The 13,931-nt window shown below is 43.8% G+C and overlaps 1 protein-coding gene across 1 annotated transcript in view; it reads right to left on the bottom strand.

Moving 5' to 3' along the window:
- Nucleotides 1-299, bottom strand: part of LOC113483493 (cytochrome c oxidase copper chaperone) — a 2,718-nt gene extending 2,419 nt beyond the window's left edge. The window contains exon 1 of the mRNA XM_026855061.1: nucleotides 34-299. Within this exon, the coding sequence (XP_026710862.1) occupies nucleotides 34-152 (119 nt within the window). The 5' untranslated portion in view covers nucleotides 153-299. The remainder of the gene's footprint in view (nucleotides 1-33) is intronic.
- Nucleotides 300-13,931: the final 13,632 nt, after the last annotated feature.

A 13,931-nucleotide genomic window follows, 5' to 3' on the forward strand; every position in this document is an offset into this window, starting at 1 on the left:
GGGACGGGAACCGCCGCTGGCGGAGGCCCTCACCAGGCGTCCCGCGCTTTCTTGGTCTCGGGGCAAGCGCAGCAGGGCTTCAGCGGCTTCTTCTCTTCCCGCGCCTCACCCGCGCCCTTGGCGTCGCAGCTGGCGGCCGCGACCGTCGACATGGCGGGCGGCTGCGCGGTACCCACAGCCTAAGGCGGGGAAAAACAGGGCGGGAGGGGCCGGGAGCGGAGAGACAACCGCCGCCAGGAACACCCGCGGCCCCGGGGGCTCCGCTGCTTCCGGGTGAGCTGCCCCGCGGCCCGCCGGGAGATGGAGTTCGGGAGGCGCCTGCCCGGCGCCGGCCGCCGCTTCCCGCGCCGAGTGCGGATGCGCGGCCGCCGCCCGCACTTCCCGCTTCCCTCAGGCCGTGGGAGCCGTGTCCGCCGTTCCCTCGGCGCACGAACGTTCCCCATTCAGGAACAACCGATCCATCTGTCGGGAGAGACGGTCCCCACGAACCCGCCACACGTAACGAGCGATGAGTACACCTCAGTGGTTATACCGCTAGTTACAGTTACCCCGTGGGGACCATCACAAGGGTTTGAAGGTTGATCCAGTGAGACTTTGAAGCATGGTTAAGATGACCTTGATTAGCGATATGAAAGACTTTGGTCTCCAAACCCTAGAAAATGAGTAGAACCTCCTGGACCATAAAGAGAATAGTCTGGGATTGCGTTGAGGATGAGTTATTTGACCAGCTGACAAAGTGACTAATCAATTAATTTACTTGGCAATGCAACTTAACTTTTGAGTGCCTGAAGGTGAACTGCCTTCGTTATAATACTAAAAAACACACCCACAGGTCAAAAAGACCCCAGCTCAGGTTAAGAGCATGCGTAACAGCAGAAGCATTATGTAAACTGTATTCTAATCATAGGTTAATCACTAACCAGTCTCTAATAAGCATGTTTGGAAAAGTAATAACCTCTGATTTTTGTGTATAAAAGCAAGCACAAAAACGTGCTGTTTGTGTGATTTGTGGAAAAATCCACTGAACACCCAGGCCTGAATAAATACAGTATTTCTCCTGAGTGTGTTAAGATTGGTTTATTGCACACCAGGCACGCACCTGCTTTTTGGGTAACACCAGGGAGAAAAGGGAAGGAGGGAGCAGGCAGGAGGGTGCAAAACGGTGTCGGCAGCTGAGAGGACCTGTCACCTGCTGCAGTCTGAGAAAGCAGCAACTGGCAGGATTTCAGTTCCACCAGAGCCAGGCTCTGTGATCAAAAAGTTGTAGCATGCTACCTAAAGATCTTTTTTTTCTTTCCCCCCGCCCCCCCCTACTCAAGCAGTGGGGAAAATGGGGGCTCTGTTCCTTATGTTTCTGTGCACAGAATACTGGAGATCTGTGGGACCAAAGAACAGGTGGCTCTGCAGGTACTGCACGAACGAGCACAGACATCATTACTGCCAACATGAAATGTTGTTTCACGGTTGGGGGCCAGCCTGGCTGGTCCCTGGGAAAAGATACAGAGCTGCTTTTTTATAGTCTGCCCCAAACCAGGCATCACCAGCCACTCTTGCCCTCCAGGTCTCTGCCATATACAAAACAGCTTGGCTCTTTTGCCAGTTTTGTCGGCTCCCGAAGGCAACTGCATGCTACGCTTGTGCCCGCAGCCAGCCCTGATGACAACAGGGTTATACCTGCACGTGGATAGACTGGCAAGCATGTGGGAGAGCAAAGGGCCACCCCACACAGGGAATGTGGGAAGGGCTGCACATCAGTGGATGTGACACTGCTCACAGCTTGGAAGGGGAAAAGGAGAATATGCCCACTGGGATGCAGCTGCTGTGCCTTTTAATGACGTCTAGCAAGAGTCAAAGAAGAAATGGCAGTTTATCGGGTACTAAGGGGATCCAAAATTGTAGGAATACTGACAAGAACATTTGGAAGGACAGAAAACATGTATTTTAGGTATCTAATCGATTTCTAACTTTAAGGATGAGGTTTTTTACACTTGGGGCAGATTATCACATACTAGTCAATCACAGAGGTATTTACTTTGGTCTGTGATGCAAAGTAAATAGCAGTAAGCTCCTATAAAACAGGTTACATGCTCTCAGTCTCAGCAAAACTTAGGAGCTCAGAGTATCTGCTAGGGATCTGAACACTCCAGTCAGGTAAAAGATTGAAAAGGGTCCTGCCCTATACAAGTCATGAAATATCAAGCAACCCTGTTGTTTTAAGAGCCCTGGGCAAGACAGAATTATTTCATTATTTTCAGCATTTACCCTTCCAATAAGACAGGTCAGAAGTAAGATCATTCTCAGTTCAAAGATTTTGTTCTTTTATTTCTCTGGATCACCAAGGTGAATGCTAACACCACTGACTCAAGTTACCTGAGCAAGTAAATGATAGGAGAGGATTCTTTTTTTTTCTTTTTTATCCCCTCATTCTCACAAAGAGAGATGAGAAGTAGAACCTAGCTCTGTTCTGGAAGCCCAGAGCTCCACATTGCATCACATGGGTAGATGAGGCTCTTCTGTTTTCACCATTGAGGCACCTTTGTGGCACCCTGAGACTGCAGCTCCTTGAAATGCAGGCTCCTGAGGAGACTGCCAATGCATTGCCGTCCTACCCCTGAAACGGTGTCATGCAACACTCACTCACCTACTTAATTATCCATGAATCTCTGTGCAATAGCCTGTCCCCAGCTATCCCATTTGGTTGGGAGGGCTGTTCAGACTGACCTGTGCCCACACAGCCTCCTGGTTCTGCACCTCCTTGTGAGGCCATGCAGCCTGGTGTGATGAACGGGAAGATATACAGGTTGCATTTGTTGACCAGAATATGCTTGTCCCAAATCCACACAAACATGTGGCAAGATGGAGCTGAGATTGAAATGCCTATCAAAAGCATGCATCAGCTCTCCAAAAGAGTGGTTGTTATTAGTTTTTTCAACATATTAAGCATGTTTTCCTTTCAAATTAACTAGCTTTGCCTTTTCTTCAAGCTTTATCTGCTGGCCACTATCCAAAGGCCTAGATAGAGCTGGTGATGGCAACACAAACTCTGAGGGAAAGCCTGTGATAAAAAAACCTCAAAGGGGGTTTCCCAAGTCTGCCAGTGAACAGTATCTTTTATTTAACAACATATTTTATTTTTAAAGAGGAGTTTGAAATTGATTTGGCCTGTAGAAACCAGGAAAAGACCAAACATAACACATTTTATACTCTTGCTGGAGTTACAGAATACCAAGGGCAGAGGAAGGTTAAAATTTAGTCATCTAAATGATGATCAAGTATACCAAGGGCAGAGGGAGAAGACTTCAAGGGTGTCTGCACAAAGGTGTGACCTGTGGAGACTAAACATATCTGCAAGCAGCACTCCATTTTAACTCTAGTAGCCTTCCAAATAGATTAAGGAGAAGCACTGCTGTTTTGGCTGCTCTACCTGCATGGTAATAGTTTGTAACCCTTGAAGAAGGAGTCACTTGGTGGGATGAAGGGGCAGGGACTAGAAGGGAGGAGAAGGAAGGGAATTGCCATTAAAGCACAGTTCACATGTTTTCATACTGACTACACCAATTTGGAGTACAGTACAGAGGGGAGATCACAGCCTCTTTTCTGACACTACATTGTGCGTAAGGATTGTTAACTTGGTGCTTTTGTTTTCCATTCGTCCTCTCCCTGCTGACAGTGGCAGAAGAATTATATTAAAGAGTATGTGCTAGGATGAACAGATGTATCTACCAGTCAAAGAGTAATAGCTAAAGGCAGGCTACTGAGCTGAGACTGCTGGGAAACTGTCAGATCCAGTACGCAAGAAAAGAGATTCAGTGAAAATCTCAGAGTTTCTGAAAGAGAAAATGAAGAAAAGACTCTCCCCCTGTCTATCATGTCACTTGGCAGCCTGATGCCACATGTGAGAGTACAAGGACTAGAGATAATGGGTGGAACATGGGGAGACTGTCCAGTCATCATGGGGTTTCAAATTATTTTTCCTGTAGAGCCTTTTATCAGAATTAAAGAACATACAGCAGTGACTCATGATGTGTAAACATGGTAGCACTGCAGTGATTGCTGCTGGCTTCTTGTATCTTCACTTTCAGCTCACTAAAACAATGGTTTTCCAAAAAAAAGAAGTACTTGTCTGTTAGAGAGACTCAGATGTACAGACTTTTCAAGGAACCTCAAAAATATATTTACATTAATTGTTACTGTTAGGTAGGGTAAGCCCCTATCAATGTCAGTTGAAAGTAGCAGTCTGGGGTAGTCTGGGGTTTTCCAGATTTCTCACACTTCTGATATAGAAGGTAAATTTAGCCGTGGAAAATCTGTGTGGTGAGAGACAAAGATATTTTGATATTTTCCATAGTGTCTGTTCTGAAAACCACCAACCCTTCACAATCTTGAAAAAAGAAAACTGTTTAACACTGGTCTAGAGAAACATTTTTGTCTTTGACTTAATATAAACATAAGACAGCTACTGCTCCAGCAGCCCAGTCAAACATAACACTGTCTTTGATTGTCAAAGCAGCTGTCTGTATTTTTGGTCAACGCTTAGATACACATGGGGAAAAAAAGGACTTCAAACCTCTGAGCAAGATGTCAGGGCCCTGTTACCTATTATATCAACTGCCCAAGCACAGGACAGTTTCTCCTTTTGATCAGAGCTGCAGATCTATCGCTACCAAGTACGTATCAGCTGAGCAGTGTGACCTGAGAATGAATGCTGGGACAGAAAGACCTTTGCTCTGGTCTAGTACAATGGAAGAGACTCTAAGGTGAGGAACTACATCCCCTCTAAGCTTCAAACCCCATCTTTAGATGAAGACAAGTGGTTCATTGGGCTAAAATCACCTCAAGAAGTAATGCCTTCCCAAGCTGAAGAGGCAAATCCCCACATTTTGGGACTATGGTGTGAATTCTGGATGGAGGGATGCTGCATCACAGGATTGAACCATCCTCTCCTGGGAGATCACCATGCAAGTCTGTATGGAGAGAGTCTCCTTCCATACTGGCAAGCAAGTCCTTAAAGAAACAAGAGTAGAATTAAGATTACTTTTAAGGCATTTCTGTCTCTTTGAATGCCCTACGAGCTAGTATTGCAACAGATCATCTCTTGCCAGAAATTCGGTCATCAGAGAGCATCAGAGGCTGGAGGTGAAGGTAGCTTGCAAGACTGCAACCATTTTTCACATTAGAAACAGAACTGCTGTCTCTTGACATTGCAGGGCTCAGCCCACAGCATCCCAGAAACTCTGCGGTTTCATGCTGGGACCAGGACTCTGTGGCCTAGCCCTCCACAGTAAAGAAGATAGCAACACTCCTACAGCAGGCAGAGCAGAAACTCTTGTCCCAGTCAAAATTGGTAGCAAAACTAATTTCAAGAATTGCCACCACTGCTTGCTCTTGCTAAGAAACCGACGTTTTATAGTACAGGAAAAACACTGTTTCTAGCGATGAATGACTTCTCCAGTGAAATCTGGATGTTCATGCGGGAGGAGGTGGAGAAAAACACATCAGTGTTTGCTTTTGGTATAAACTTAAAGGATCTTCATGTCTTTCTCACATTTTTTTTCCCCGCACATCTCTCCCCAGTTTGTGCTAAGATTATGACTATCATCACTTTCATGCTAGGCCTCTTCTCGCTGCCTGCTGAAAGCATCTCCAAACATATTAGTAAAGATTATGAATTTGCCCTGCAACACTGCAAAAAGCCAGGTCAGCAAAATCAGTATGTGATCTCCCTGGTAACATGGCAAAAGGAAGCTGGCATTTGGTAGCATGCCACAAAGAAACCTGCCTGTTCCCCATGCACTGGAGGGAAGAACAACCGAGCCTCTGGATGTGGCAGCTTTCCATGTTGCAGATGTGCAGCAGCTGATGTTGGATGAGCAGTTCAAGCCTGGTCAGGCTTACTTCGGGGCTTGCTGGGATGACTAATCAGCTGCTCCCCTTTGTGGAGGGAATACCCATGAAAATCCAAGCATTCTGGCATAGATCCCATTGCAGACTGGTGGGAAGGAAAGGCCAGGTGTTTGCACTCAAATGGCTGCATGTGCTACCAACACAACCAAAGGGCATGGCTGAAGAAGACAAGTGTATATCATCTGACAGTCTCTATGCTTCAGTAACATAGAAAATCCTAACCTGTATTTGGAAAATAGCATCACTAATCCTGCAAAAGACATGAATCTGCAAAGGTCTGTCCCTCTGCTGCAGTCAGACTCTGTTTTCAGTTAAAAATCAGAAAAAAATAGCCCAGGTTTAAAAGTGTTTAGGCATGAAGATGGTGATACACACTCGTCACCCAGGGGAAAGTTTTGCTCTCCTCAGGTATTTTTTTTTTCCTCTACTGCAGTTAACCAAGACAGCTGCCTATATAGTTATTTCCAAACAAAACCCCTCTTTCATTCTCACTTCTCATGACTTGAAAGAGTAGGACTTTCAATCTTCTGCACAATCCCTATATGAATTGTTGGAACTGATCAGAATGTGACCCCAAGCAATCAGGGATCTAAGCCACTGTTACTATGAAGCACCACATGCATGCATGGATGATCTCCGATTAGTCACCCCACAAAATTTTCAAATGCCGCCTAAGGCCTCTGCTTATGCATTACAGGAAATCGTGTTCAGAACCCAGGTCCACTTGCCTGTGTATTGAAGAAAAATGCCTCACTGTAGTTCCATAAAATACTTCATAATACAAACTTCTAAGCCTGGCCAGTGCTGCTGCAAAGCAGGCAGTGTTTCTGCCCCTCCAATGAATGGTGTTAAGCTGTCAATCAACAGAGAAGCAGCAATACAGTAGCTCCGCTTCTTTTCCACTGCACACATTCCAGTCGTCCTTTTTTTCCCCTTAAGTGTTGCTGCTGATTGGTGGCGTGCCATTTTGATGTCTGTGTTAGTAGCAAATCTGGCTGGTTTGAATCTATTTGAGTCTTTCTTGATAACATTTTACGAAATGTGAAGCTCCACTACAGAAAACAGTTTAACATTCGCAACAAACTGCGGGAGCTAACTGGAAGCCTGGAAGGAATCATTAGTATTTACAAATACATGAGCCATTCCATTTTTGAGATGTCAGTGATTGCAGCTGTATAATTCTATGTACTCACATCCCAGCGTCTCGCTCCTTTTAAATATTGCATAAAGACATAAGCTGTAGAGTGCTGCAAGCTGCTTGTAAAAAACCTGCAACGTTACATATCTTCTGAATCCAGTTAGAATCCCCACAGCTGTTACTTTCAAAATTACAAAATAATGTAGAAAATTCAGTCATTCTTAAGCCATTTCTTTGACATTGGTGGTCAAGCTAGGTTTCAACTTCAAACATCTTCAAACACTTGTTTTCTTCTGCTTTTCTTCTTGTTGATCCAGGAGAATTTCTAAGTAAGTCTAATGAGCATTACTGGCACTTTCTCAAGGTGAGAATCCTTATTTCCAGAAAAAAAAAAAAAAAAAAAAAAAAAAAAAAAAGTTGGGCTTGACTATCAAGTGTTTAAGGGTCATATTTTAAGAAGCATTAAGACATAATAGGCAGGCGGAGGCATTCTCATGAGAGCCTATTTACACTGACACCTTCCTAAATACATTATATAGCTGGAGTGTAATTATTTTTGGAAAAGAGACATGGGAACACAAGTCATCTACATGGCAGAAAATTGCATCTAAACCTTCAGCTCAAGCCCACATCCTGACTATTTTGCCCTGGTTTCCAATATGCTGTACAGTATGCTGTGCAGTGTTTTCTCCAAGTATTGAGTGTCTTGGGTTGGTACTTTGTGTAACAAACACTAAATTTTACTCTGTGCATCCTGTCTGACTGGCACATCATTAACTTCAACTACTCTAGTCCCTTATTTAAAACCCAGAATGCATTCTTCCAGGTCTTGTTCTCCTAGGGGTCCAATCCAGAGCGCGGATGTTTCCAGATCAACACGCTAGATGCTGAGTTCCTGTCATGCCCTCACAGTTGATATGTCAAGACACCAGTGACGTGCTCTAAATCCTGTACTGTGTTCTGTTCAGTCTCCACCATTTGAGACTGGAAAGTGATGTGGAAAGTGCTGTGTGGGTACAGGCAAAAACAGAGGGGAAAAATAGGGGAACTTTTAAGACTGAAGAGAGCACAGGCTTTGGTTTCTTACACAATGGAAGTGATACTTATGCATCCTTTCCCAATCCTTGAAAGGGCTCTGTTCAGCCCCCATATGATTCTAGCTTTTTTCTTCCCATGGCCCAAGTGTCCTGCTACTGCTGTCTCACCCTTTTATTTATGGTAGGCCTCCCCCGGGCCCTTGGATGTGTGCTAGCTCTCAGCTGACCTTTGTCAAGTGGATTGCAATTAAATGATGACAAGTACGGTGTTTTTTTTGGAAAGGTTTATTAGACAGGATTAAGATCGTGTTGCACTAATTGTTTAAGAGGAAATAAGAGTTCAGTGCATGGCGGAGTTATACTGTATTATAATAACAAGGTGAAATGGGTCTCCATAGCACTTCTGCCCAGTGATTTAATTTCCATGAAGAGAGTGGCTAAAATGGTCACAGAAAATCAATAGTCCCTGGTGCTCCCTTCAGATCAGGCAAGCACAAACACTCACTCCCCAGAAAAGTTTTCCAACTAGTTGGAAGCCAGACTTGACCAGGCACTTTGGCAAACAATAGGAGAAAGAACAAGGAGAGCAGAAATACTGCAGAGGTCAGCAAGGTACTCCATTTCATAGTTTTTTACACAACAGATAAATCCACTCTCTGAAACATCTCCCATGCCTCCTCAAGCTCCTTCTAGTTACAGCTGCCTCTTGCTTTCTTTCCTTCCCTCTCTCCCTGCAGTTGGACTCTTTTTCCTAGTTAGTGGGTTTTCTCTCTTCTCTCCAGCTCAACAGACAGCTACCAGCAAATACAGTTGTTAATTTATTTTCATTTTAAATATACAAACAGATGATAAGGCTGGAGCCAAACCCTCATGAAAAACAGATATGGAATCCAATCACAACCCAGCTATAAGAACATTTCTCATCCAGGTCTCCAGAAGCAAGAAGTGGTTGGATTGCTTTGAGGAATAAGCTCATCCCAACTTCTAAGCCAGAAATATATGACAAAATCCTGTTAAGTCAACACAATATTCCCCTTCCACCAAGTTGTTCCTCTGATTGTTCTCTTACCTCTTGTGCTCTGACTAGGACGTAGCATCTCCTCTGTTGATTCAACCACTGATTGTTGTGACAAGGAACAGAGGAAATCTAAGGTTTAATTTTGAAGAGAAATGTCTTAATGCACTGGAACTTGAAAGTTTCAAGCTAACATGTTGGCATTGCCATTTATTCCTCTGAGTATTGCATGGGGGGAGTGAGAACAGTAGGAATTCGCTAGTCGCCTAAGGAATTCCATCCAAGATCCTTTCCATGCTGAGATGAATCAAATTATTCCTGACTTCAGGCCAGCAAATCATCCAATTGTCATCCCTGTTCATAAGAATCTCATCCAAAGCTCCTACAAGCCAAGTGAACTAAAGTATATGAATGTCCTTCAGAGGATGCCTGAAGTATTGGTAAATTTGGGGTTTTGTCACAAATGAGACTTCTTTGAACCAGGGGCTGAAAATGTCAAAATGTCCTTAATTCCACCTTCCCTTCTTTTTCTTTTAAAGTGCTATTCAAAACCATTACAGAAATCTTTCAAAAGGCTTTGAAGAGAATCCTTTAACTGCGGTCACAAAGTGACTTCATTTTCTTTGAACTTTGACTTTTTAGGCTATCCACATCTGTAGATTGCTTTTAATACAGGAAATGTGCCAACAGTCAAACTAAGAAAAGAAAAGCAATAGAGAACAGGTGTGCTATAAAGTTTCATCTATTTTTTTCCATTTTGGTAGTCATATCTCAAGATGCCTCTCTTAGCAGAGCTCTTAGTAAAAACTGCACAAAGAAACCAAAGACTTCACCTTGGCAAAGCTTCCTTTATCATAAGCAGTACTCCAAGGCCATTTTTACAAAAAATGTCACAAGTTAAAAGTGAGGTATTCCACAATGGATATAATAATGCCTTACTATAGCCAAAAGCTGGTACAGAGACAAGGCCTTGGGCCACAAAGCATTAGATTTCACAGCATGTGTCTTAACATCTTTTTGAGACTTACCTTTGCTTCCTGCTGGGAATAGTGACCACATCTTCCTCCTTCTCCTGTTTTTCTCACTCTCCTTCACCATCTCTTCTGACACACTGGCAGGAAGGCCTTCTTCTGGATTAAAAACCTAGCAACCACATTGACCACAGCCTTGTGCTGCTGCTTTCCTGCTCCTTCTGAATCACACGTCTGGAAGGAGGTGTTTATTATATACATATATACAATTATATATTATTATATACCAGGTGGAGATCGGACACGGAATGGAAATTAGGCCTTACTTTGGATGGGTCTAAGGGCCAAATTCATTTTATATCATTTCACATTTAATTGAAGTGCTGAAGTGGCGACACCCAGGTTAGACTGTGATGGACCATATATGCAGAAATTGTGACATCCTGTGGCAAGGATGGGAAATGACATGCTACAATTACTAATTTTAAATTACTTTAATTTTGGCATTTCCTGCCATCAAAGCCTCGATAGTGCTTTTAATGCTATAACTTTTTTGCCTGTAACTTAGATGTCTTTAATAACTAGGGAAAAAGCTACCACGAAGCATCACATATACCCAGCATGGCAATAGTGCTGTCATTTGACAACTGCTGACAGAGAGCAGAAAACAACCATCTCCATAATTAAGCTTAAAGCCAGATGGATGAAATCTTTCCAGGGGTTTCACAAATCCTCGTGGACTGCAGTGGAAAATTTACATTCAAGAAACCCAGTTCCCTCTCAAGCTCTGGAGGACAGAAGGAAGACAGAGACCCATCATATGTTTAGCTCAACTTCTTTGCCTTCTTCCCCCCAGTCCTGCCTTTCCACATTGTTTCAGCTCCTCACCTAGGTCTCCCATTTTCTTGTCCAGACCACTTCAGTTCTGTTCTACTGGCTGCTCTCCCTCCTCCCCCTGCACACCACCTCACTCTCCTACTAATTTTGCTTTGCTCAGTCAGCCTAGTTTCTCCTCTAAAAACCACATTTTCACATCTGATCCATCTTCTCTTTGTCCAGCTACTTGTTCTGCTCTCAGCTACCCTCCTTGTCTAAATTTTCCACTTCCCTTTGTCTGATTTTTGCAGTTCAGACATATCAGCAAGTCTTCACAGTGTAACAAGTCCATCAACAGAGTAGCAGTAATTCATCTTGCAGCAAATTACACTATCTTATCTCAAGGTTAATGTGATGTAAAATGCATTTGGCTCAGCCTCTTTCACGGGCAGCTAAACTCATGCACTTTACCACAATTTTGCAGCATGCTAAGCAGGGGCTCAGAGTTAGTCCACTCAGTCACTGCACAGTAACTCACAAAGGTGCAGACAGTTGACTCATACATCTGAGCATCTGGTGTCCCCTCAGAGGTAAGCGGCTATAAAAAAAAATCATCAGATAGACAGCACCCCAGCTCAGCTACACAGTTTTGTTCTGGAAAAGCTGTTACTGAAAAAAAACCCCAAACCCCAACACAAAAAATCCAACCACACAAAAAAACCCCTACCAAAAATTATGCTCCGGCCTGCAGGTCTGTGGAAAAAGCCCATCAGTCAAGTTCTTTGAAAACTGTAGCTAAGAAACATGAGTATTTTTTTAATTGCTTACAGTTTAGTTGCCTTCAGCTCACTTTCACCAGAAGGCCAGGATGTGTCCTTGACGTGGACAGACAGACCTGCCAGTTAAGCTTTGAATCCCTTTTCCGAAGTGGTGGTCAGAGACAAGGTTGCCAGAGTTTACTCTCTGGGATCAAACATTTTCTCAGAGCCTCTCATGTTTTGGGATCTTTTTCTCTGGAAATGGCTGATCTGCATTTCAAAAAACCAAAAACAAACCCCAAAACAATTCAGACCAAACCTCACTGCTTCACCTCTACAGCACACACCAGCATGCCAGGAGCCCTGGCCAGGTTTCACTCCAGCTGTGGGTCCACAGCAATATGAAGACTTCAGGTAAAGAACAACACTTGTAAGGCTGTTCACTGTCCATATCTGTAATTCACAGACATAGCTCAGAAATGTTAGTTAAAAATAAGCCAACATTTCACTGCCCCCCATATCTAATCTGAGCAGGCTCCATGAACCTGAACCTTGAGCTTTTTAGCTCAGCCACATATACCTGTCACCTCCCATGAGTACTACTCTTCAGGCAGCTATGCAGTGACCTGAAAACTTTTACCTTTTATTTTCTGACAGGTTAGTTTTCAGCCACATCAGTCTCTTGAGATGGTTTCCCTCATAGCCTTTCAGCTGCCAAGACCAACAGATCAGAGGCAGTGGAGCCAGGCAGCTCATGGTGCATAAAGAAGGTGGCAACATCTTACATTTAGCCCAGTTTAATGCAGTTAAAATTAATAGTGGAACTGCACCTTTTTGATCTTCCACAACTCCAGAGAGTACTCATCTGTTAGGCTATGCTCTGGCATTTTGATGTAGTCTGTTAAGAACTCATGTAACTGTTCTGTTGTTCCTTCTCTACCTGGTTTCCATCTGGTTCCTTTCCTCATCAAAAAAACCAGAAGACCAGGACACCTGTATCCAGTCATCTCTGAAAACCTTGAAGTGAAAAAATGTGAGAGGGTGGAGCCAACAAAGAATCGTTTTTTGGCCAAAGTGCAGTTTACACACCTCATTACCTCAAGGCAGATGTCCAGCATGGAAAAATTTCAGCATGGAAATTACGGAGTTCTAATGAAATGAGATACAAAAAGGGAAAACTGAACTTGATCATGAGAAAAGATGGGAAACTCTATTAAAAAGTGACTTTTGCCGTCAATATTTATAACATAATTAGAATAATGTATCACATTGTAAAGCTGTTTATTAAAATGAGGGCACTTACAGCCTGCTGGGTATCTTTAGAGAGTGGATCAATCTCACTGCAGAAAATAGTGTCTTACAGATGTCAGTCAGCAACAAAGCTGTGACAGCATTTCTTAGTTCAGACCCACATGTGAATCTTCAACTGACCCATTTTGATCAGCTACTTTAAGAAAGAAGTTGTTGCTTCAAACAAGTGACAGGCCTTTATGAATGTAAACCAGCATTCCAAGTTGAATCGAATGTCTACGTGTAAAGTAGCAGAGCCAAGGAATTTGGAATCACAGTCCTAACGTTGCTCTCCTGTGATGGTGCACTGAGGGGCCAAAATTTTATGTCAGACATGGCAAGTGGTGAATAATTCTTTGGTACAGAGCTTTATACATAAAATAACTAATCTGGGGGAACTGCTTCAAGATTATAGGCAGAGGAGAGGGTCTATTTGTAATTCAGCTGCTTTTTACATCCTACTCTGAAAGTCTCAGCAGCGTTGCCTCCAAATCTTAGGCTGACAAAAGCATTCCCATGTAACAGCGTGAAGAAGCTTCCAGCTTTGTTCCTCTTCGAAGATGATGGGTGCTTCCTTGCAAAAATGACGTTTTTCAAAGCATAACGTTTATTTGTGACACTTGTGCGGGTCTCTCCAGATGCTTTACAAATGCCAGAGTAGCTGCAGCCCCTCCGGGCAATAGACACCAAGCCTATTTTCACTGCTTTATGGCAGCACAAGTCCTAAGCGGTAACAAGCAAAGCCAGGAATAAGAATATCCAGGCTTGAATCCAGTCCCTGGCTGTAATTGCTAAACCAGCTTTCTTAATCACTAAGTGAGGGCCCAGGGGAACCGGAGAGCATCACATAAAACAACTTGAGGAAGAGCTGTCGAAAAGTAAAACTCCCCAGGCCCTGCCCCCCCCCCCAATCCATCATTCCCTGCCCTCCTCGGACACCCATGGGAGAGAGCCGCCACCAGCGGGGAAGGGAGCGACGCCGGCCCCGGGGCTGCCCCAGAG

The sequence above is a fragment of the Athene cunicularia genome (genome assembly GCF_003259725.1).
Source record: "Athene cunicularia isolate RWA chromosome 1 unlocalized genomic scaffold, athCun1 chr1_part1, whole genome shotgun sequence".
Taxonomy (NCBI): Eukaryota; Metazoa; Chordata; class Aves; order Strigiformes; family Strigidae; genus Athene; species Athene cunicularia.